Source organism: Trichechus manatus, unplaced genomic scaffold (genome assembly GCF_000243295.1).
Source record: "Trichechus manatus latirostris isolate Lorelei unplaced genomic scaffold, TriManLat1.0 scaffold00015, whole genome shotgun sequence".
In the NCBI taxonomy this organism is placed as follows: domain Eukaryota; kingdom Metazoa; phylum Chordata; class Mammalia; order Sirenia; family Trichechidae; genus Trichechus; species Trichechus manatus.
In genome coordinates, this window is record NW_004443951.1 from 9,807,215 (window position 1) to 9,830,090 (window position 22,876).

General features: G+C 51.4%; 1 protein-coding gene and 1 pseudogene across 1 annotated transcript; both read right to left on the reverse strand.

Moving 5' to 3' along the window:
* Positions 1-274: 274 nt before the first annotated feature.
* Positions 275-18,813, reverse strand: FAAH (fatty acid amide hydrolase). Its single transcript, XM_004371784.2, has 15 exons — positions 18,404-18,813; positions 10,795-10,908; positions 9,480-9,617; positions 9,091-9,224; positions 8,804-9,010; positions 8,518-8,558; positions 8,163-8,287; positions 6,421-6,546; positions 5,850-5,947; positions 3,296-3,395; positions 2,936-2,976; positions 2,101-2,140; positions 1,501-1,609; positions 797-942; positions 275-545 (listed from the first exon to the last, which is right to left on the reverse strand). Exons 1-15 carry the CDS (start codon positions 18,626-18,628, stop codon positions 417-419), a joined length of 1,773 nt encoding a protein of 590 aa, XP_004371841.1. The 5' UTR covers positions 18,629-18,813; the 3' UTR covers positions 275-416.
* A 2,818-nt stretch (positions 18,814-21,631) lies between these two features.
* Positions 21,632-22,385, reverse strand: LOC101349008 (60S ribosomal protein L9 pseudogene; annotated as a pseudogene).
* Positions 22,386-22,876: the final 491 nt, after the last annotated feature.

The window sequence follows — 22,876 nt, forward strand, 5'->3', positions numbered from 1 at the left end:
TGTAGGTGATGAGCACCAGGGAGGTTTTGGAGCAAGAAACTGACATGGCTGGAGCTGGGCTTTACAGAGCAAACCAGCCATATTCTCAGCAGATTCCAACCCCCATGCGCCAACAATACCCAGAAAGTACAGACTAGGAACTGTTTCTTGGTTGTTAGTGGGCCTTTCTGTATTATACCAACTGGCCACCACATGGGGGAGTCAGGGCAGAGAGGGGAGACCAGAGGTGGGAGCAAGGTCCAGACTCAGGGGGTCTGGGTTTCTCCCTGGGGCTTGGGGTGTGGGGGAAATGGTAGCCTCTGCCGCATGCTGGACACGTCCTCGCAGGGTGGTGGCAGCTGTGCCAACTAGGCTGGGCCTCAGATCAAGTGGGTCTCAGGTCCTTTGGTGCCGCCGGGCAAATAGGCAGGCTGCAGTTAAGATGGCCGCTTTTCACAGGGCATCAGCTGCTCCACCTCCTGCATAAACCGCAGACACAGCTCCTCCTGCCAGGGCAGAGCCACGCACTGCACGGCCACAGGCAGCCCCACACTCTTCTTCACGGCCTGCAGGGGACACTGGCATCAGGATAGGGGAGCGAGGCAGGACCCCACCCCGGGCCCAGGAAGTGCCCCAGCTGGACAGAAGGAGCAGCAGAGCAGCATCAGGCCAGTCTGGGGGCTGCCTTTCAGCTGGGCTGGTGAGACTGCAAGGGCTGACATGCTTTCTCACACAGCGGCGACAGCTGGAGTAGGGGAAGGTGTGTCCAGGGGAAGGTGGGGTCTGGGTGGTGGCCCAGGCCAGGTCTTGGCCTCACCTTCCGAAGCATCCAGTCCCAGCTATCCCCAAAGTAGCCCTTGTAATGTTCCATCTGGGCCTCGTCCTCAGCGGTCACTGTGGTGACAGGCACCACCCCCGCAGGGAAGTCCAGGCAGTTGTAGAGCACAGTGTAGCTGATGGCCCCTGGAACACATCACAAATGGCTGGAGCAGGCCGTGCGGCCTTTGATGCCAACTGTCCTCTCTGGGCCTCAGTCTTCTGCCCTGAGAAATGGTATTCTGCCTTCACAGACAGAAACAGGCTCTCTCCCAGGGCTGAGATTTCAGTGCCAAAGCCCAGCAATCTAGATTTCAAGGCAGGGCTGGAAAGCCCACTGATGTTTGCCCTGCACCTTTGCCCGTGTCATTTCCCCTACCTGGAATGTTGTTCCTATTTACTTCAAACACTACCTCCCAAAACCACAGACTCTGAAACTCAAGATCCTCAAAAGCTTCTCTGACTGGGGACGCCAGCCTCCACTTGAATAGTGCTGATGACAGGGAGCTCATTCCCTCCCAGGACATCCCGCATCTCCAGCCAGCCAGACTGTAAGCCTCAAAGGGTGAGCCCCCTTGCCCTGGGGGACTTCTTCTTCTACCTCCCAGCATCGCCCCCACCCCCAACCCCTGGCACAGGGCTGGACTCACAGAAGAGAAGGGACAGGTGGGGTGCCAGGTGCGAGGGTAGAGCAGCAGCCCTTACCTATGGCCTTGCCTGCAGCATTCAAGTCCAGAGCAGGGCTCAGCATGGGGGTCAGCAGCACATCCAGGTCCAGCGCTCTCCACTGAGCAACCACAGTGTTGCGGTACACCTGGGGAGGACACCAGTATACCTGGCAGCAGCACTCAGAGCCAGCCCACCACACAGGCTCTCCTACGCAGGGACAGTGACTGGGCAGCTCTGGCCCCAGCACCTTCCCCTGGGTCTGAACTGAGCCACAGTGGGAGGCAGTCCTCCAGGCAGGCAGGCAGTGGCTGCTTTTCAGGGGCATCAATTGCTCTACCTCCTGCATGAATCACTGATACAACTCTTCCTGATGGGTAGAGCCATGCACTGCACAGCCACAGGCAGCCCCAGAGGGGTGAGAAGGCACCCAGGACAGGACCTCCTAGGCTGACCCAGCCCTCCGGACTGGGCATCTGGGCAAGTGGGGTGTCAAACATCAGGGCCTAGAGGGCCAGTCCAGTGTGTGGAGGGGGCGTGACAGGCTTTTCCAGAAGATCTGTGGCCAAGAGATCCTGCTGGTGGGTGCCCTGTCCAACTCCCCCCTCTCCCACCCCTCGCTCTAGTCTAAGGGCTCACCTCGATCTCGTGCTGCAGTTCCCAGAGCTTTCCAGCCGACCTGGGCAGAGGAAGTGAGGTCACCAGCCATGGGGGTCACAGCCACAGGAATTGGCAACACCAGACCCCCTACTCTTAACACCTTCCAGATCTCACTCCCCCAGGGACCCTTTCCAGCCCTATGGGAACTCTGGGAGGGAAGTAGGGCAGGCAGAAGTTCAAATCCCTGCTGTCCAATTGAGAAAATCAGGTCACAAGAGGAAATGAACAAGCGTCACTCAGTGACTCCACAGCAGAGCCAGGACTAGTCCATCCTGATTCCAGAGCTCTCTAAGGTCCTGAGTGTCTAGGAGTCACAGAAGGAGCACCACTGTAAGATGTGAGGGCCTGAAAATGGGGTGGTTCATGCCCTGCTTTTCCAGCTTGGGCCACTAAGGGGCAGGGAGGAATTGTGCAGCTCAGCTGAGCTCAGATCTCTAAGAACAGCGTGTCTCACAGGTTTCCCAGTATCCAGCGCCCCCTTCCCAGCCCAATTTCTTCCTGGTCCTTTCCACCCGTGCCTCAGCCAGGCTAGTCTTCCCCTCTCCACCCTCTGCCCTACTGGGTCCTCTCTCTCCCATCCCCTTACTTCCCTCAGGCGCTTGCTCTCCAGCCTGACCTGGGCCCTGCATGCTGTCTCTGCTAAGACAGAACTTCCAGGTCCCACCTGAAGGCCACAGAGGTTGCTACCCTGCCTGGGTTGCTTCTAGCCTCAGAAACTACTTACTTCCCTCCAGCCTTTTCCTATCAGAAACCACTTGGACGCAGGTCAGGGGAAAGACAAGGGTAGGCATCTGGGCATAGGAAGTAATCTTACCGAGACTTCATGCTGTCAAGAAAAGCTGTCAACCTTGGGAGCTACAGAAGGGGAGACACAGAGTCAATGATTCTGCTTTGGGCCAAGACCTGGCAACAGTCTCTTCAGTGCAAGCCACCCATGGTCCCAAACTGTCACCGTTTTCTGCATGCAGGGTGGCTGAAGATTGCAGGGGAGGGAGAGAAGGAGAGGAGCCTGGGGTGGGGGCTAGACAGACGAGGAAGCTATGCCTGACCAAACCAACAGAGGCTGAGGGGAGGGGGAAGAGCCAGCAGCCATGAGGTACCCTGCACTAGAAGGCTCCAAGAGACTCCCTCCCACTCCACCCACCCTAGACTCTCCCACTCCTTGCACCCTCACCAGCGGCTTCAGCAGGAAGGCCAGCAGTCCTTTAAGCCACCTGGGCAGCTTCAGAAATGAGATCAGGTCCCCCAAGCAGGGGTCCACGAAATCACCTTTGCTGGGAAATAAAGAGGCCAGTCCAGGGCATTCCTACCCCAGGCATCCCTCCTAGGTTACCACCACCCACCACATCCCCCCTGTTCTATACTCAGTGACCCTGTCCACCTCCCTCCTCACCAGACTCCAATAAGCACTGCTTACAGAAATGTGAACTGTGAACAGGTAGAGGGTGGAAGAGTTTCAAGGTGCCTAATAGTAAAAGCCTAGATTGCCTTTAAGAGACTGTTGGTAGAATTATGGACATGAGAGACAATTCTGGTGAGGGCTTAGAAGGAAGTGAGGAGAGCTGTAACACTGGAGATGGCACAGATGTGAGAAGCAGCAGCAGAGAAACAGCAGCAGCACAACCAGGAGACCGGTATGAGACAGCGTGGGAGCTGACCCACGGAGCAAGAGAACTGAGTGCCTTTGGGCAGGAGGCTTCCTGGCAGAGTGAGGTGCCTTCGGATACTTATCAGTGGAGCTACGCTTGCCAACCCATGGAGCGAGAGAACTGTGTGCCTTCTGGCCAAGGTTTACTGGCAGAGTGGGGTACCACTAGGCACTTATCAGTAGAGCGAAAGAGCTTTGTAACACTTGCCCAAGCAGGGCAGACACTGGGCTGGCCCAAGAGGCCCAAGGACTCAAGGGCCCAAGAGGCCAAGGAACCAGGAAGCAGAAGCTGAAGAGACAAGGAACACAGGAAACAGAGCTGCCTCAGTCTCAAAGGGTAGGGCCACGACCTATGGGGTCTCAAAGGGTGGGGCCATGGCCTCATAGGTTTCAAAGAGTCAGATCTTCACCAACTCAGTTCCAGAGTGTAGGGCTGCCTTTCACAAATGCCAGTGGGATAGGGCCAGATCCACTGCCCAAATCTGAGGAGGCAGGGCTGCCATGCCCAAGGAGCAGAAGAATGAGGCCTGCTGGGGCCAAGGGGGTAGGGTCACCACTCAGATGGACTAGAAGAATGGGGCCGCCCAAAGCCAAGGGAGCAGAGTTGCTGTCCCAGTAGGCCTGGAAGGTGGAGATGAAGCTAACAGCCAAGGGGCCGGCCTCTACCCAGAATCAGGAGAGTATGGCCAACACCCAGAGTCTGGAGGGCAGGGCCATTGCCTAAACGGTCTCAGAGAACAGAGAATTATTTTCAAGCCTTGAGAGCTTGTGTAATGTGTTCTGTTGACTTGCTTGGTGCCCATTATTCCTTTTTTCCCTCCAACTTCTCCCATTAGTAATGGAAATGTCTACCTTGTGCCTGTCCTACCATCGTACTTTGGAAGAAGATAACTTGTATTCTAGATTTCACAGATTAAGAAGAATTTTGCCCCAGGATGCAATCTGCACTTGGAGTTGATTTAAGACTTTCGGGATGATATGATGGGATGAATGTGTTTTACATGTGGCAAGGACACAAATTTTAGAGGGCCAAAGGGTGGAATATTATGGATTGAATTGTGTCCCCAAAAAATGTGTGTCAAGCTGGCTACGCCATGATTCCCAGTATTGTGTGGTTGTCCTCCATTTTGTGATCTGATGTAATTATACTGTGTTATAAATCCTAACCTCCATGATGTTAATGTGGCAGATTAGAGGCAGTTGTATTAACGAGGCAGGACACAATCTATAGGATTAGGCTGTATCTTGAGTCAATCTCTTTTGGGATATAAAAGAGAGAAGCGAGTAGAGTGGAGGGGAAACTTATACCACCAAGAAAGAAGCGCTGGGAGTACAGAGTGTCCTTTGGACCTGGGGTCCCTGCACTGAGAAGCTCCTGGCCCAGGGGAAGATTGATGACAAGGATCTTCCCCTAGAACTGACAGAGAGAGAAAGCCTTCACCAGGAGCCGGCACCCTGAATTCGAACTTCTAGCCTCCTAGACTGTAAGAGAATAAACTTCTGTTTGTTAAAGCCATTCATTTGTGGTATTTCTGTTATAGCAGCACTAGATAACTAAGACAGTCCCTTAATTTGGTCTAGTCCAATCCAACCACTTTACAGAAGAGAAAACTGTGGTTCTGCTCGAAAGGGAAAGACTTGCCTCAAGTCAGGCAGAACCTGGAATCACAGCATGATATCCCAAATCCCCTCCCCATTGTGCCCCAATCCTGCCCCTTGTCTCTCAATCTTTCCCAACCAGACAGGCAACTCCCCTGCCCACCTCCGGCCTCACAACAAGCTCAGCTCAGGGCCAGGCCACAGATGCTCAGTCCAGCCTCCCCTGGACTGGCACCTCTCCAAAGCCTCCCCAGCAAGGTATCCTCAGGCTCAACACTGATAGTCTCAGGGACAGGAGGGTCCCTTCCCAGAATGCTGAGATCTTCTTCATGCTCAGCTGAGGCCCACCCAGTCTTCCCGCAGACTGGCCCACCCTAGGGGTCAGAGCGTCCAGCTGCTCTCCCTGCCCCAGGACAGATAGGTCCACAGGCCTGCCCACCTCCTGATCCCACCACAAGCCCCAAAGCCCTATGTCACTCACAAGTTCTGCAGCAAGTGGTGGCCGCCGTCACTGAACAGTGCACCTGTCGACAGGGTCTCCAGGGCATGGGGTATGTCGCTTGGCAGGAAGTGAATCAGCTACAGGGATTGAGGGGTAGAAGGCCCCCAGAACTAGCAACTCTTGGCTCCCAAGAACCCCATGCTGCCCACGTGGCCCTGAGGACAGACTGAACCAACTCTACCCACAAGGTAATCCTCAATGGAGCAAAAAAAAAGCAGTTTTATTGACCCACGAAAACTTGTAAAATGCGCGTCGAGAGATGTCTGGTGCCACGTACAAAGCTGCCTCAGGTGAACAGACCAAAACCCATTATCCCATGGCACCAGAAACCTCTAGACAGCCATGTACCACTGCTTGTGGTGAACAAGACCCTCCAAACAAGCACTCAAACATTGTCCAGCACTGGTCTCAAGCTCACCATCAATCACTCCACCCAATACTCCTGGTCAGCCCTCTATATACTGGCCCCATGGGGACCCAGTTCCCATCCTCAACCACAAAACAATTAGGATGGAAGGATGCTAGGACTTCCCAGCTCCCGTAGCCATACCGTGTGGCCAGCCGCCTCAAGGCGCTCCTTGGTCTCCAGCACTGCCCGCTTCATGGCCGGGGTAGGCATGGTATAGTTATCGGTCTCATAGTACCCCACGCGCAGAGGCCGAGAGCTTGTGTAGACCTGGGGGCAAAACACAGCAGTCAGGGGCAGGTGAGGAGAGGGCAGCCCCAGGCAGGGCTCCCAAAGATCAGACAAACCCCTCTCTACCCCAGGCACAGCGTGAGGCTACAGCTTGATGGCTCTGGTGCTGTTTGCCCTGAAAACTCTGATCCCCAGAAAGGCCACCCCTTCTGCATTTGACCCTTTCACAAAACACCTTGACAACGATTGGGCAAGTAGGCAGAGCAAAGATAAGGATTTCCACTAGTCATACAAGAAAACTGAGGTTCGAGGTCTAGGTAGGGAGACTGAGGCCCACAGTGGGGCTGCGACTTGCTCAAGGCAACTCAATACAGAGTGACAATGCTGGTTTTGGAACCCAGGCATCCTGGCTCCTGAGTCGAAGCTCTCCACTGCCTGTTTTGACAATGCAAGTCTCAGCTCCCATGATAAACTGTCCCAGACTCCTAGGCAGAGACCGTCTCTCCTTCTCTCCTCCCTTGCAAGAAGGGGTTCCTGGCTACAACTGTCTAAACCACTGGGATCAGATAGAACATCCCTCTGTGCTGGGGAGAGGGCGCTTACCCACCCAGCCCAGATTTGCCCTCCTGCCCCACTCCCAAGGAACACCAAGGCTCACTCTCCTGCCCAAGGACACTCAGCCCTTCTAAGGCGACCTCAGCTGGGGTGAGAGCAAGAGGTCTGTACTGAAGAGAGAAACGCCAGACTCCCGAGAAATGGAAGCATTACACAGCTTACTGTCCACACTAACGTGACTTTACTATTCCACTGTCTTCATAAACCTAACTTTACTCCTGGACACTCTTGCTCAGTAAATAACTTTATTGTTCATTCCTGAAAGACTCATCAACTCTTCAACAGGAAGAATTAAATGATAGTTTACACTCAAGACTCTTTGAACCCGTCACCTCAAAATCCTCCCCTGACAGTGTCTATCAACCCTAAACTATTATATATGATTCTTACCCAATCCTAACCACACCCCCACACTGAAAGACTCACTTTAAACCAGACTTCAAAATCTCAGTAAGTATCCCAACTTTGTCCTCCCCCCTCTGAAGCTACTCACACTCTGTGGAGACAGGGCTCTCCCTCACCTGTGGATCAGATAAACTCAGCTCTGTTTGATCTACAGGTTGTTTAGGTGATATTTTCGGGTGTCAGCTTTCAACACTGCCTATAGAGACCAGCCCTCGCTGGGAGGGAGACACCTTCCCTTTTAATTGTCCTTCACTCACTCAGCCTATTACGTGCCAAGTATACTGCATGCTGGGGATCTGAACAGGAATCATGTAAGTAAGGGTCCTATTTACTGAAGGCCAAGCACAGCCAAGCTACAGGAGTTCTCCCTCAAGGAGTTTTCGAACTGGGAAGTGGTTTTGTGACACCCATTTCTCAGCCACAGCAGCAGAGGCTGGGGCCTGGTGGGTGGGGCCTTTCCTCTGCCAAGGAGGGAAGCCGCCGTTTGAAAGCCTGAGGGTTTCCAAATGCAGGCAGAGGCTCCATCTGGTGGCCATCTGCGGAACAGCAGCTGAACCTGGCTTCAGGCTGGCCCACACGGGCCCGACGGCTGATACCAACGATAATCCTGGTGGCCACCCCCCATCCCTGCTCACCTCCTCCCTGAAGGGTATAGGGGGCACGGTGGCATCCAAGCGGAACATGTCCTCACTCAGCAGGGCTCGCAAGCACAATGCGAGGCTCTCCACATCCCGAGCCATGGGGCCGACCGAGAGCTGCACTGTGGGGCAGGGAGGGGAGGGGAGGGAAGACGGGAGGGAATAAGGGTCACCCGGCCCCAGTGGGCTCTGAGGCTGGGTCCAAGCAAGGATGTGAGCAGAGACAAGGAGGCAGGGACTCAGACCTAGAGTGGTCTGGCAGCTAGTCACTGCCCACGGGAGAAGCAGGAGCAGAGGTGGCTCAGGCAGACCCCACCCTCCTTCAGGGCACAGAGGGAACCGCAGACCTCACCTGCCACCTGTCCATAGACACAGCCCTTCAGGCCACTCTTGCTGGATAAGAAAGACAAGATGAGGGAGAAGGAAACGGCTACCTTCTGCCCATCCCCACGCCCAAACAGCAGCTCAGAACTTTCACCATTTTGGAAACTAAGAACCAGGGCTAGTGATGCTGTGACACTCCCTCCCAGCAAAGCCCTGTGAGTGAATCCCTGCCCTGAGCTCAGAGGGGTTGAAAGCTAAGCCAGGGTCACACAGCTGGACACCCAGAAGCTCCCTCCCCACCAACTACACCATACCTGAGGCGGTTCGCCGTGGGCTTGAGGCCACAGATGCCACAGAAGGCAGAGGGGAAGCGGATGCTGCCACCAATGTCAGTGCCTAAGCCCAGGAGGGAGCCCCCAGCCCCAATGAGGGCCCCCTCGCCCCCCGAGGAGCCACCTGGGCTCTTGGAGGACTTCCATGGGTTGAAGGTCTGGCCGAAGAGGGGGTTACTGCAGTCATAACTGGGGGGAAAAGGAACAGGTCGTCTCCATGTCATGCTGGCACCGGTGCCCCCGCCCCTATCCCACACCCGACATCCAACCTGAACATGGACTGGGGGACATTGGTATGCACAAAGGGCACAGCGCCCTGCAGCTTCAACACCTGTACCACCACGCTGTCATACTCCGCCGGCACCCCCTGGTTCACGCTCAAGCCCAGTGTTGAGTCCTGGCCCTGGCAAGAGGGACAGACACCAAGAGGGCCATGGCTGAGAAGTGAGGAGCCTGTCAGCAGCCCAGGCCCACCCATAACCACCACCACAAGGGCAAAGGCGAGGTGGATCCGTGGACCCCTCTCAAGACCCCTGGACCTAATACTTCCTTGAGGACCCGGGGTGACCTAGGACAGAGCTGGTAGGCAGGGATAGGGTGGGGGATGGGGGAGAGAGTGGGAGCCTGATACCAAGGCTGTCCAGGGAACAGGGCATACCTTGTAGCTGAAACACTCCTTGAGGCTCACGGGGATGCCGTAGAGCAGGCCCCGCCTCGGGCCTGCCGAAGTCAGCTGAGTCTCACAGTCAGCCAGGTAGGCGGTCACACAGTTGGTCTCTCTGTTCACTTCCCAGGCCTGGGGAGGGGGAGGTGGAATGGACACAAGGCAGGGTGAGGCTGGCTCTGGTTATACCCAGGAGAAGGTAACCAGCAACATGGCCCAGAGCCAGGGACCCACTTCACTGGGAACATCTGGCCCTAGTCTCACCCTGGCTGTCTCTGGCCTTCAACTCTAAGACCAGGAGAGAGAGTATGGCCAGAACACTCAAGGGTGCAAGGTTCTGGCCTCAGATGCCCCCTAATAAGGGAGGAGCTGGAAGGAGGCAGGTCCTTGGCCATGCTCCCTCCTCTTCTAAGTTACATCTCTGCCCCTGGGAGGCAGACAGGATCCAGAGAGAGGCAGATCCCCTTTCCAGGTCACACTGGGAGTCAGCGCAGAGCAGGGCTAGAACCCAGACTCAACCTCCCAGAGCCCAGTGCTCTCTCCTCACCCTACGCCTGCCCTACACCTGCCCCAGGTAAACCTCCCCTCTTCCAGAACTCTGGAGTCTGATAACCAAATCACACAGTCACTGAGTGGGGCAAAGAAGAGGGGAAGAGCCTTCCAGGCAAAGGGAACCCCACCCAAGCCAGCACAGAGCATGGGCAAGCACTGGGCACCAGGGAGCCACCAGCAGCTGAGCTGCTATGCCCCAAGTTCCAGGAGGGCATGGCCAGAGATGATGCTAGAGAGAGAAGAGGGACAGCAGAGCCAGGCCTGCTGGTGGGTTCTCAGCTAGGAGAGTGGGGGACCTGAGAGGGCATCTGTCCAGGAGGCTGATGCTTGGTCATGAAGAGAGCTGGCGATGAAGGACCAAGTGGCTGAAGGGGAACGGAGACAAGCAGACTGAAAGGAGACAGATTTAAGAAGCAAACGGATCCATTTGGTAAGGGATGGTGATTTGGTGAGGGATGGCATGAGGACTGGAGGAAGAGGGATGTCTGGGCTAAAAGCCAGGTTTCTGGCTAAGACAACACACTCTGTGTCACACACGTAGTCAGTCTCTTAGTCTCTCTCTCTCACACATACACACACACACAGAGGCAGGCTTATAAGCTCTGGCTCCATCCCTCCCTAGCAGCCCCTGGCACTAAGGTTCCCATCATGGCCCTCAGCAGGACCGACTCCAGGCCAGGTTTTCCCCACAGCCTGTGCAGTAAGCAGGAGGAGGAGGGCTCAGGAAGGATCTGCAGCTGGCTTCTGCTGGCCTTACCTTTCCCACATAGGTAAAAAGCGCTGCTTCAGGGGACAGCTCCCCACTGCGTAACTTCTGCACCAGTTGTGGCAGCGGCAGGGCCAGCAGCGCCTCTGAATCCAGGTCAGGGTTCTGGGGGGACACACTTGGATCAGTACTCCACTCCACACAGGCCCTACGTGACCAAGCAGACACGTGTTGCCCAAATCCCTTAGTCCTACATGTACCCAAGCACTTGCTCACTGTCGACATGCCAACCCATGACAGACACAGCCACCCACAGCTCTGACACCTGAACATGGCCCAGCCTGGACAGACTTTTGCCACCCGTGGGCAGTACAGAGACATCTCTTCTGGAAGTCTCTGGAGGGGGTGTCCAGCGCAGGCCAGCTGATTATTAAATAATCACAAACAACCACCATCCATGGCTGCCTGCTATGTGCCAGGCACCATGTTTTGAATAAGTTTTATTACCATTCCCATCGTGCAAATAAAGAAACTAGGCTCAAAGAGGGGAAGTGCCTTGCCTAGGACCATCAGGTAAATCACGGTACTCTGCCCACTCAGCACAGGCTACCCACTGGTTGTCCACCTGCATCTGACTACTCAGTTCCAGGGGAGGGTGAAAACTTAAGATGATCCCATCCCTGGGTGGCTGGAGTTATAGCTAGAGGCCACCTGTGAAAGGGAGGAATCTTTCATTCACTCCACAGATCGGTATTAGGTGCCCACTCTGTACCAAGCATATCAGACATGAGGATACAACAGTGAACACAAACCCATGTCCATACTTTGGGGGCACTTACCTGGGGTACAGGATTACAAATAAGAATTTTAGACAGTGAGATGTAACTTAAAGAAAATAAAACAGGGTGTAGTGACTAGATGTACATGGGTCGAGAGAGGTCAGGGAGAGCTCTGAGGAAGGAGGGGCATTTCAGCAGAGACCTCACCAACCCCAGAGGCTTCCAGAGTTTCTGGGGTCAGCCTCCACCTGCAGAACCCAACCTGCAGACTCCCACCAGCTTCCTACTTAGGGGTATTGGGTCAATTACAGCTGGAAGAAGAGGTCTGAGTCACCCCTACCCTCCCCTGCTCTTGCCAAGGTCACCAGGGGCCTCCTTGTTGCTAAATCCAACAGATACTTCACCCACATGGAGGTATTCAGAGCACGCACTGGCCCTCTTCAATTTCCTCCTGGTATTAACTCTCCTGGTTTTCCTCCAGCCTCTCTGGCTGCTACTTCCGTCATTCACTTATTTAGTCAGTCAATAAACACGTTCTGAGCGTCTGCTCTGTGCTAAGCACTATGCTAGACGCTATGAAGTTAGGGGTAACCAAGACAGACAAAGTCCCGGCTTTCAAGTAAATAAACAAGTTAACAAATAATGACAGGTCATTATAAGTGTGAGAAAGCAAATAAACAGAGCGCTGTGATGGAAGAAACAGGACTAACTTAGATGGGGTGGGCGACATTTCAGCTGCGATTTGAAGAATGAAAAGGAGCGAGATGTGAAGAGAGCCTGAGGCTCCTCGAGGCTCCTCTTCTTCCTTCTCTGGGAGACATCATTCTTCCCCCTCCCTCAGATATGCCCTGACTCTCCAGACTCTCCACCTACCCCTCAGCCTCCATCCTCCACCCTCCATCCAGACTCATCAAACCGAGCTGAATCAGCTCACTGGTCTATTCCTGAGGCCTACCCACCCCTCCGTTTCCCTCTCCTGGGCTTATCACCTCCCTGACTTCCAACCAGCTTCTTCCCCTCCTCCTCTTCCTCCTCCAACCTCCCTCACTCCGGTGCTGCAGTGAGAAAACAGTGGAGTCATCCTGGACTCCTTCCACTCCCTGCCACAAACAACCAGTCAGCAAGCCCTCTACGTATCCCCAAACAATGGCCACTTCTCCATCCACTCTATCAAGACCCTCGTTGGGGCTCATCCCTTCTCCTCTGGCTCACACAGGGGCCACCTAACTGGCAGCGCTGTCCCAAGCCTTGCCCCTCCAATTCCTGCTAGGGCCAGACAGTGCAAAGCTCAGTCAGGCCTTGCTTCTCCCATTAAAGCCCCCCTCACACCGCAAGCTCCGGAGTATGTGTCGGGAGGCCCTGCCAGGCTGTGATCTTGCCAAACTCCCCTGCACCCCACAACGCCCACTCACACCTACCACACTTGCAGAACTGAGGACTCTTCCCCACACGCCCACCACACAGCCCTGTACCCTATGTCCTCGATGTCAGGAACACTTTGTTCCCTTAATTTTTAAAACCAACATAATAACACTTCTATGAGTTTTTTTTATAATACAGGGAGCTATAAAGAAGGCAAAAAGTGGAACCATGATCCTTTCCTCCTCCCTGTTGACATTTTTTTAAAAGCTGTACGAAACCTTTTAAACCCCTGCCTCTGTCCACCTTGTCCAATCCCTCTTCTGAAAAGGAAATCACTGTTAACAATTTCTGATGAAACTGAAAAAAAAAAGTTTATGAAAAATTCACAATGTATATTACTATTTTTTTCCGCTAAGTCCTGCACCTTGCCTTCCCCCTGCCATGAAAATAGCAAAATTGCTTTTTATTTCTGATTATATAAATATGCACTTATTGTAAAAAAACAAACCAAAAAAAGCCTAAAAGTATAAGGAAGAAAGTAAAAATCACCAGATAGCCCACCGCCCTGGGAAAATTACCACAGACTGTCTGGTCATCATCTTTTCCCACCTTGCCACAAAGTGCCCACGAAGTCCCTGCGCACATCAGCTGGAAGCTATCAACAAGCTCCCCTTCATTCTCAGCACAAATTTTAATTTTCTCCTATGTTCTTTCATGTTCACAGTTGATGACACAGTTGCCTACAGCTATTTTTAACTAGTATCAGGCAGCTGAGACATTTTCTCTTTCACAAGTCTGGGCCTCCAGGGAAAAAAAGCCCGGTGCCATCGAGTCAATTCGGACTCATAGTGAACCTACAGGACAGAGTAGAACTGCCCCATAGGGTTTCCAAGGAGCAGCTGGTGGATTCAAACTGTCGACCTTTTGGTTAGCAGCTGAGCTCTTAACCACTGTGCCACCAGGTCTCCGGGAGGCCTCACCATATCACAGATAACTTCTAACTAACATAGAGGAACTGTGTGGCCACCCTGTATATATAATTTTTCAAGAGAGGAATGCTATACCTATCATTTTACCATTGCCTCTCCTCTATTTCTTTTTCTCCTTCTGAACCACCTATTGTTCTAGTTTCAAGTCTCTGAGATTATCCTCCATATCTCTTTTCTTTTCCCTCGTGGGGTTTTTTTTTTTTTTAATCATTTTTGCTCTACTTCAAGCATTATCCATTTGATAATGTAGGCTACTAATACTGCTCTCAACAATAAATCCAAAAAACCTGTTGCTGTCGAGTTGATTCCAACTCACGGCAAGCCTACAGGACAGAGTAGAACTGCCCCATAAAATTTCCAAGACTGTAAGCTTTACAGAAGTAGACTGTCACATCTTTCTCCCATGGAGCCACTGGTGGGTTTGAACCACCAATCTTTCAGTTAGTAGCCAAGCACTTAACCACTGCACCACCAGGGCTCCTGGTCTCAACAAAAACCAACAATAATCAAATGATTCTATTGAATCGTTTAATTTTAAAATTGTTTAATTTTGAATTTTAAACAATTAAATGATTCTACTGTATTGTTTAGTTTTAAAGTTCAAAGTGGGCTTGGAGAAGGCCAGAAGACAGACGGCTGGTCAAACCCAGTTGAAGAAAGTGGAATTTGTAAGACCAGCAGGATTTTGACAAATGGGTTTTAAGAAATGTAGAATAAAGGCATTCTAAGTTAAGAAATGTAGAATAAAGGCATTCTCAGGGTAAAACTGCATGTGCAAAGGCACAGAGGCATGGGCAGGTGTTTTGTGACATCTCCCCAGCCATAACATTCTATTAATGGTGTTCCCTCTCTTCCGTCTAGAAAGGATATAAAAACTCATTCAGACACCCACTAGGATGGCTATAATTAAAAAAAAAAAAGGAAAATAACAAGTGTTAGCGAGGATGTGGAGAAATTGGAACCCTTGCACTTTGCTGGTGGGATGAAGTGTGGTTCGGCTGCTGAGGCAAACAGTTCGGCAGTTCCTCAAAAAGTTAAACATAGAATTACCATATGACCCAGCAATTTCACTCCTAGGTACGTACCTAAAAGAACTGAAAGCAGTTACTCAAATAGATACTTACACGTCAATGTTCATTGCCACACTATTCACAGTAGTCAAAGGTGAAAACAACCCAAATGTCCAACAATGGATGAATGGATAAACACATTGTGGTTTATCCATACTACAACGGAACATTAGTCAGCCACAAAAAGGAATGAAGTACTGAGACATACTACAATGTAGACGAACCTCAAAAACATGTTAAGTGAAAAAAGCCAGACACAAAAGGTCACACACTGTATGATTCCATTTATATGAAAAATCCAGAAAAGGTAAATCCAGACAGACAGAAAGCAGATCGGTGGTTGCCAGGGGCTGGTGGGAAGGAGGAAGGGAGAGTAACTGCTTAATGGATACTGGGTTTCCTTTTAAGGTGATGAAAATGTTTTGGAACTAAATAGAGGTGGTAACTACACAAATGTCACTTTAAAATGGTTAATTTTATGTTATGTGAATTTTACCTCAATTTTTTTTTAATTTAAAAAAAGAAAAAAAACACATTCATAGGGCAGGGTGGGAAAAAAATGCGCCAAAAGTTGTTACAGTTAAGCTCTACACAGGCAACAGAGAGTTACCAGAAACACAACTTTCTATAGAGCTGCTCTAGAGTCTAGGAGAGGTGAACCATTTTGTGATGAGTCTAGGTTTCCAGGCTCCTCTGACAATGCCTTGGAAGACAGGAGGTATCTTCTGAGCTTTGATAAGAATCTATCAGGCAGGAGCTATACTACTAGCTGCTGTATTCGCCCAGGGCCTGCTGGGGGCCACTCAGATGTCCCTTGCTATTCAGGACTGAGCAAGCCCCAGAAGAAAGATTGCTGAGGCAGCCTCAGAACCCATCTCCCCCTTGTCCTAGGACTGCCAAGCCTAGCAGAAGGCCACCTTAGAGACAAGAATAAAAAAGGAGCTGGTCTCCAGGCTGAGGCTGAGTTCAGTTAAATCCCCACCGCATGACCTACCTGAAAAGGTACTGTTATCAAGACCCCACCCCTTTGTTGATAGTTCAAAACCACAGAGACTCCTCAAATAGTTGTCCCTTTTTTCTCTACAGTCATTGGAAGCCAAAAGATAATTTCCCACTTCCTGTCTTGGAACAGCCAAACTTCAGTGTTCTGAGCTCAGGCTCCCCTGACCCAGAGTGTGTGAACAGCTTTTTGCATTTCTGAGCCAAAACTTCTGTCCTGGAGGAATCAGTTCTTAAAAATAACTGATTCTGGACAGAGCTGGAGAAGGATGTAGAACAAAATTCTAACACACAAAAAAAAGACCAGATTTATTTGCCTGAAAGAGTCTGGAGGAACCCCGAGAGTATGGCCCCCAGACACTCTTTTAGTTCAGTGGTGAAGTCAATTCCGAGGTTCACTGTTCAGCCAGGGATTGGACAGCCCCATAAAACAAAATGGGACTAATGAGGCACAGCAGTCCAGGGACAAGGGCTAGAAGGCAGAAGGGGACAGGAAAGCTGGTGACAGGGAACCCAAGGTTGAGTGAGGATAGTGTTGATGTGTTGTGAGGTTATTAACCATTGTCATAGTGCAACATGTGTACTAACTGTTTAATGAGAAACTATTTTGTTCTGTAAACCTTCATCTAAAGTGAGAATAGCAGCACAATTGGAAGAGTGTAGTTGATGTCACTGAACTGTGCATGTAGAAATTTTTGAAACGGTGTATCTCTATGTATATTTTCACCAAAAAAAAAAAAAAGGTCGAGATGGGAGAGGGTTGACATGTGGTGGGGGTGTTAACCAATGTCATAAAACAATATGTGTACTACTGTTTCATGAGAAACTATTTGTTCTGTAAGCCTTCACCTGAAGTACAATAAAAAAAAAAAATCAGTTCAGGAAAAAAAAAAAATAAGTGTTCCTACAACTGGCCTTAGAAAAAGCTTCATTGAGTTGTTAAAACAAATTAGAGCCTATAGTTAAACATGTTGTTTTAACTACCTTAAAGAAGTTCTCCAGTAAGAGCCTAGACATTATTTCTTTTCTCTCAGTTAAATAAACAGAGTTTATTTACACTTTCCTAACTAATGGTCAGTTCTGTATCCAAAGATTCCAATTAAGTTGGCCCGGCTGCAATTATATCACTAACTTCCACATCATTAAACTTTCATGTGGAAACTGTTTATACTTTTCACTTAAGAAATTTTGCCTTAGTTAAAACCTATCAAGTTTAAGAGATTTGCGTCAGACCAAAAACTGATGTAAAGAAAGTTTCACAGTTAATTGCCACTCTTGTAAATCTCATCTCCTTTAATGTGAAGTTGTTACCTGTACTCGCTCTACTTGTTAAACAAGGTTTTGTCTTTTTTTTGTCTGTAAGGCAAACAGTATCGTTACAGCCAAACTGAATGCATGCTCTCTCCCGGTTAATTCCTTCAATAAATTTTGTTTAACTATCAAATTAGAGTGTTGATCCAATGACTTCACGAGGCCAGCGGCAATGGGTTTGCTTGGTTTTGTTGTTGTTGCTGCTGTTTTGGGGGTGCTCTTCTCCAATGGAGTGAGGCTGGGGTGTGGGGAGATGGTTTCACTGGGCACCTAGGTTCTAGTTCCAACTCTGCACCAACTCAAAAATCACCTGCTACAACTGAGCAAGTGCAAAATGCAATTTCCTGTGACCCCACCCTGCCTCCCAGTCAGGCACATCCTCCAGACTCCTACTGTCCCCGTCAGCAGAAATGCCTTGCCACATGTCAGATCCAAATCTTATTAAACATGTACCCTCATGAATACTCACTTCAAGTCTTTCCCTTCTCGGCATGTGAGAACATCTCCCAGAATTCTGCATTTTGGCTTCTAAATGGGTCTAGTGTTTCATACACCTGTACGGAAAGCCCCCTCTTCTCTCCACGCCCCACTCCCCGCCTCCCCAAACACTCTAAGCTGAGAAACAGCACAGGGAGAAGAAAAGCTTGTTGACAGATCACCAAGAGAAAGCGAGAACTAAACCTGCCTATGGAAGGGGCTTGCCAGAGGTCGCAAGACAGCTTGGGCGGAAGGAACTAGGGCAGGTCCCTTTCCCTCTCCCGCTAGCCCAGTTTGAACTCCGAGCTCTCTGGATTCCCCGGGCCATCACTCGGTGATTCCAAAATCCTAAACCCTAGCATTCTATCGGTTATCACGCTTGCGTTGTAGCGTTCTAATTGTCAGTGATCTAGAGATTCTTTGGTACCGAACAAGGCTCCTCTGACCCAGTGCGGCAATGTCCGCCCTTTCACGACCCAGCCCGCTCTTTGGTTTCCCTTCCTCCTCCCGGCCCCACCTGGCTCAGAATAGAGTGCGGAATGCATGAGGGCGAGCAGGCACTCCGGAAAGTTACACACTTGCACTGCCTGCCCACCTGCCCCTCCGCGAGTCTGGGTGGCTGAAAGCGCTGCTGGGGGTCCCTCCACCCCATGCCCCCCACCCCAGCCGTCACCTGGAGCCGGAAGCGCTGCACCACCCTGTCCATGGTCTCCAAGGCCTCTTGCTGCCGCTGTCGCGCCCGGGCTGCCTTGCCCCGCGCCGTCCGGCGTCCGGACCAGCGTAAAGCTATGGCCACGGCCACGAAGCAGCAGGCCACGGCCGCCCCGGAGGCGCCAGACAGCGCAGCCCACAGCTCGTCCAGCACCATGATCTCCCGCCGCCGACCGCGGTCGAGCATTACAGATGAAAAACCAGCACGCGCGGCCAGACCGCTCCGCCGCAAAACCTGGCCTGGATCCGCCGGGATCGCGCGCCCGTCTCCGCGGAGGGGCGGGAACAGCGCGGCGCCGCGGGGGAACGCGCCGTTGCCGGGGAACGGGCCCCAGGCTCGCGGCGCTCAACTGTCTGGGTCAAGCCCGGCCGCCAGGAAGGGCGCTGTCCGCGCGTCCTGCCCGCACTGGGCCAGGCTAAGCGGAGGGGTGGGAAAGGGCACCCACTCGGAAGTACGAGCAAGGCAGCAGTTCTGCGCCGCGGTCCCCGGCCCGACCGCCGCCCCCAGCAGCCCAGAGGCCAACTCCAAGGGGAGACAACTGGAGCCCTCCGCGGGATAGGCCGGCGGAGAGAAGGGGGCGGAGCGACGGATTGGGCCCGCGGACCGTTTTAATTACACTCCCAACAGTTTGGTTGCGTCTTTGCTGGAGAGCCTTTCGTTGAGGCCGCGCACCGCAGGGTGCCCACTTCTCCCCAGCGTAGGGACGGGCACAGGAAGTTCCTCTCGGGGAGCCCACCTGCTGCCTCGCCCTCCGGACCCGTTGTCTCTAGCCTTGGGCCCTTCAGAGCCAAAACTGCCCAGCACTTGTCCTTTTGCTCTCTCACCACCCGTAGACAGGGCTCCCCAGGGTCACCTTCTACAGTCCTGGGCTTTCCTGGATTTCACACCTGCGAAGCAGAAAGAACCCCCGACCAGGGTCTGAGGACTTGGTGCCCCCCACTGGGAAACACACACACACTTTCCTGTCTAGGCCTATCGCCCAGAACTTCATGTACCTTATTTCATTTGTCCTCCCAATAGCCCTGTGTAGAAGGCATTTCTATTATCCTCGTTTTACAGATGAGGAAACTGAGGACTAACCCCGTTGCCGTCCAGTCTATCCCGACTCACAGCGACCCTATAAGACAGAGTAGAACTGCCCCATAGGACTTCCAAAGAGCAGCTCGTGGATTCGAACTGCCGACTTTTTGGTTAGCAACCAGGCTCTTAACCACAGGTGGCTGGTGGGGATTCAAACTCAGGTTTAATTCCAAGCACTACTGCCATTACTGCTGCTGGAAGTGAGCTCTGTGAGATGGGGTAAAGGAAAGTGCTTTATGGCTGGAAATACTATCTCCTGAAACACTGTCCGCTAATTCTGCCTCCAGGACCTGCCCTCAGCCTCTTCGGAGGGCTGCTCTGCCCTGCCTGCTCCCGGCCTTGTACTCTGCCCTCACTCGGCATCTCTCCCCAGGGAGAGCTCATCTAAACACACTACTGTAACTGCCACCAGGGCCTCCAAAATTCTGACACTTCCTTTCAGTCCAGACCTCTCTCCTGAGCTCCAGACGATTACAGTGGCTGCCCACTCCCAATATTTTTTCTGGACGTTTGTGTGTACTCAGCCAGTCCCTGAAAAAGGGGGGGAGGGGTGCCCCTAGGAAGATAGACAGGCCTGAATCACAGGCTCCCAGCTGTCTGGAGAGAAATGGAGGGAGGGTTGAAATTCAAAGAGACCACCAGCCAGATAACACACACACTCTGTCTGAGGCCAGACAGTGAACCCATCAGGATAAGGAATAAGGCTCTAATCACTGCACTGCTTTGAGGCTTTTATACTTTTATTTTGCTTTTGTCTTTGTTTCCCAAGTTTCTCATCCAGAGTCCACAACCCCTGGGAAGGGCTGGTGGTGGCCAGGACTATGAGAAGGAGGAAAGGCTGAGACTGTAGACCTAGTGATGTCCTCTGTGACCTTGGCTTAGTTTCTTCCTGCTGGAAGATCCCTAAAGTCCAAGTTCATCAAATTTATTTCCACTCCTGAATCCTGTGTTCTCTCCCATGAGAAATCTTATCCTCAGACATCTCTAATTCCTCCTTCTCCCTCACCACCCCCATCCACCCAAGCATCCCCCAAAATCAAAACCAAACCCTGTCGAGTTGATTCGAACTCATAGCAACATCATAGGGTTTCCAAGGCTGTAAATCTCTACAGAAGCAGACCGCGACATCTTTCTCCCGCGGAGCCGCTGGTGGTTTTGAACCACCAACCTTTTAGTTAGCAGTCCGTCGCTTTAACCACTGCTTTATCTCTCCTATAACAGTGTCATGTCTCTCTCCCCGTCTTCACCCCCACCCCTCCACTGCCCCTACCTTTGTCCAAGTCCCTAGATTCTTGCAATAGCCTCCAAACCGGTCTCTCTGCCTCTAGCCTGTCATACAGCTGTCAGCTTCCCAAATCCCAGCCCCAGTGAGTCATGCCCTTGCTCAAACACCTTTGGTGTCTCCCACATCAGGTGCAGTTGTTTTAGCTGGGCTATCAGATGCCTCTCCAATCTGGGCCCATCCTTCCCTTAGCCTCTCACCCATTGTCCCGCACCACACACCCTCACTGAAGCCATATGAGTCTCCAACCCTCCCCACCCACACACACATGCCATATTTTTCCCAGCACTCACACCTTGGCTAAGCCAACTCAGCCCAGGAGCCATGGCTTTTTCCACTTCAGGCTCCCCCTCAACACCTTTGACAGACACATGTTGGAGTGAATTAGACACTGACCTGGGAACCATCAGAATGGAAATGTAAATGACACTCTGGGAGTGGATGGGTTCTACAAAGGAGAGAGAATGACCACAAGAACCTCATGTTGTACCCATCTCCTAAGCCATCATGTGCTACAGAGTAAACTGTGCTGTGACTTTTTGAAAGCAGATCACCAGGCCTTTCTTCCAAGGCACATCTAGGTGGGTAGTTGAGCACTTATGCATTTGTACCACTCCAAGGCTTTTACAGGGACTCCAAGTCTTTTATTGGCCACAGTAATTATATGACCTGGAATTTGCTGAATAGCAGATATTGTGCTGAGGGCTTTGCATCCACTCTCTCATTTAAGTCTCACACCAACTCTTGTTGTTGTTGTTGGGTGCCATCAAGTCAATTTCGACTCATAGTGACCCCATGTGACAGAGTAGTAGTGCTCCATTTTTTTTTAATAGATGAATTTTATTGCATCTTTAAATTATTACCCATAGGTCTTACAAATACTCTGGCCTTGTTTCCGTAGCTGGACAACTCTTACCTCTTACTCATCAGCTTGTTGAATGGTTCCTTTTCCAGAGACATAGATACTATCCAAAAATTTTCGGATATTCTTGTTTTTAACTGTCTGACTTGCTGAATTAAAGCAGCTGAATTTGATACAAGTTCATTGTCATTTCCTCCAAGAATTAACTCATCTTTCTGGGCTTAAGATGCAACACCTGGCCTTATCCAAACCCTACGGATGTATTTTTCACCCAAGAAGTTTTGGATTTCAGCAAGAGACCCACTCTCCTGAATAACGACGTTGATTGTGAAGTGAGCATGCATAGACCTCATATTGTAATGGGAGCCCAGTGTGACACCCTTGATCATGTTCTGTACATGACTACAGATAGTGCGAACTGTAGCCACTTCATTTCTATTTCCCCATCATTTATCAACGCGAAGCCTCTTCTTTTTCTTTCCACAGAGAATGAGTTCTATATTGATGTGATTGAAGTCCCTCCACAAGTTTCCTCTGGGGCCCTTCACAATAACTATACATCCCTTCAGAGTGATGTCGACATTTTCTGGAATATCAACAGTGTGGTTGCTGAGAATGGTCTTCATTCTCGCCGTTGATGTGGCAAAGAGCCCTATACAGTTTTCTAGGGGGTAATCTTTACAGAAACAGATTACCAGGTCTGTCTCCTGCAGAGCCTCTGGGTGGGTTCAGACTGCCAACCTTTCGGTTAGCAGCCTAGTGCTTAACTGCTTAACTGTTGTGCCACCAGGGCTCCTTACACCAACCCTAACCAAAAAACCAAAACCAAACCTGTTGCCATTGAGTCGATTCCAACTCATAGTGACCCTGTACACCAACCCTAGAAGTTTTAAAGATGAGGAAACTGAGGCACAGAGAGGGACTTCCCAAGGCCACACAGCAGGTGAAAGAGCCAGGATTTGATCCCAGGCTACCTGGCTACCGAGCCTGTGCTCTTAATCATAGTAGCATTTCACATAACACCTATGGCTAATTACAACCAGTCCTGTGTGCTCACTAACGCCAGCCTGTGTCAGTGAAAGTCTGGCTGCAAGTCCGTCTCCCTCTCTGAAATTGTGCCTTCATCTATAAAAGGAGGATGGCCAGAATGTCTACCTTTTAGGATTGTTAGGAGGAATCTGTGAGGTCCTTTAACAATGGTGCCTGACAC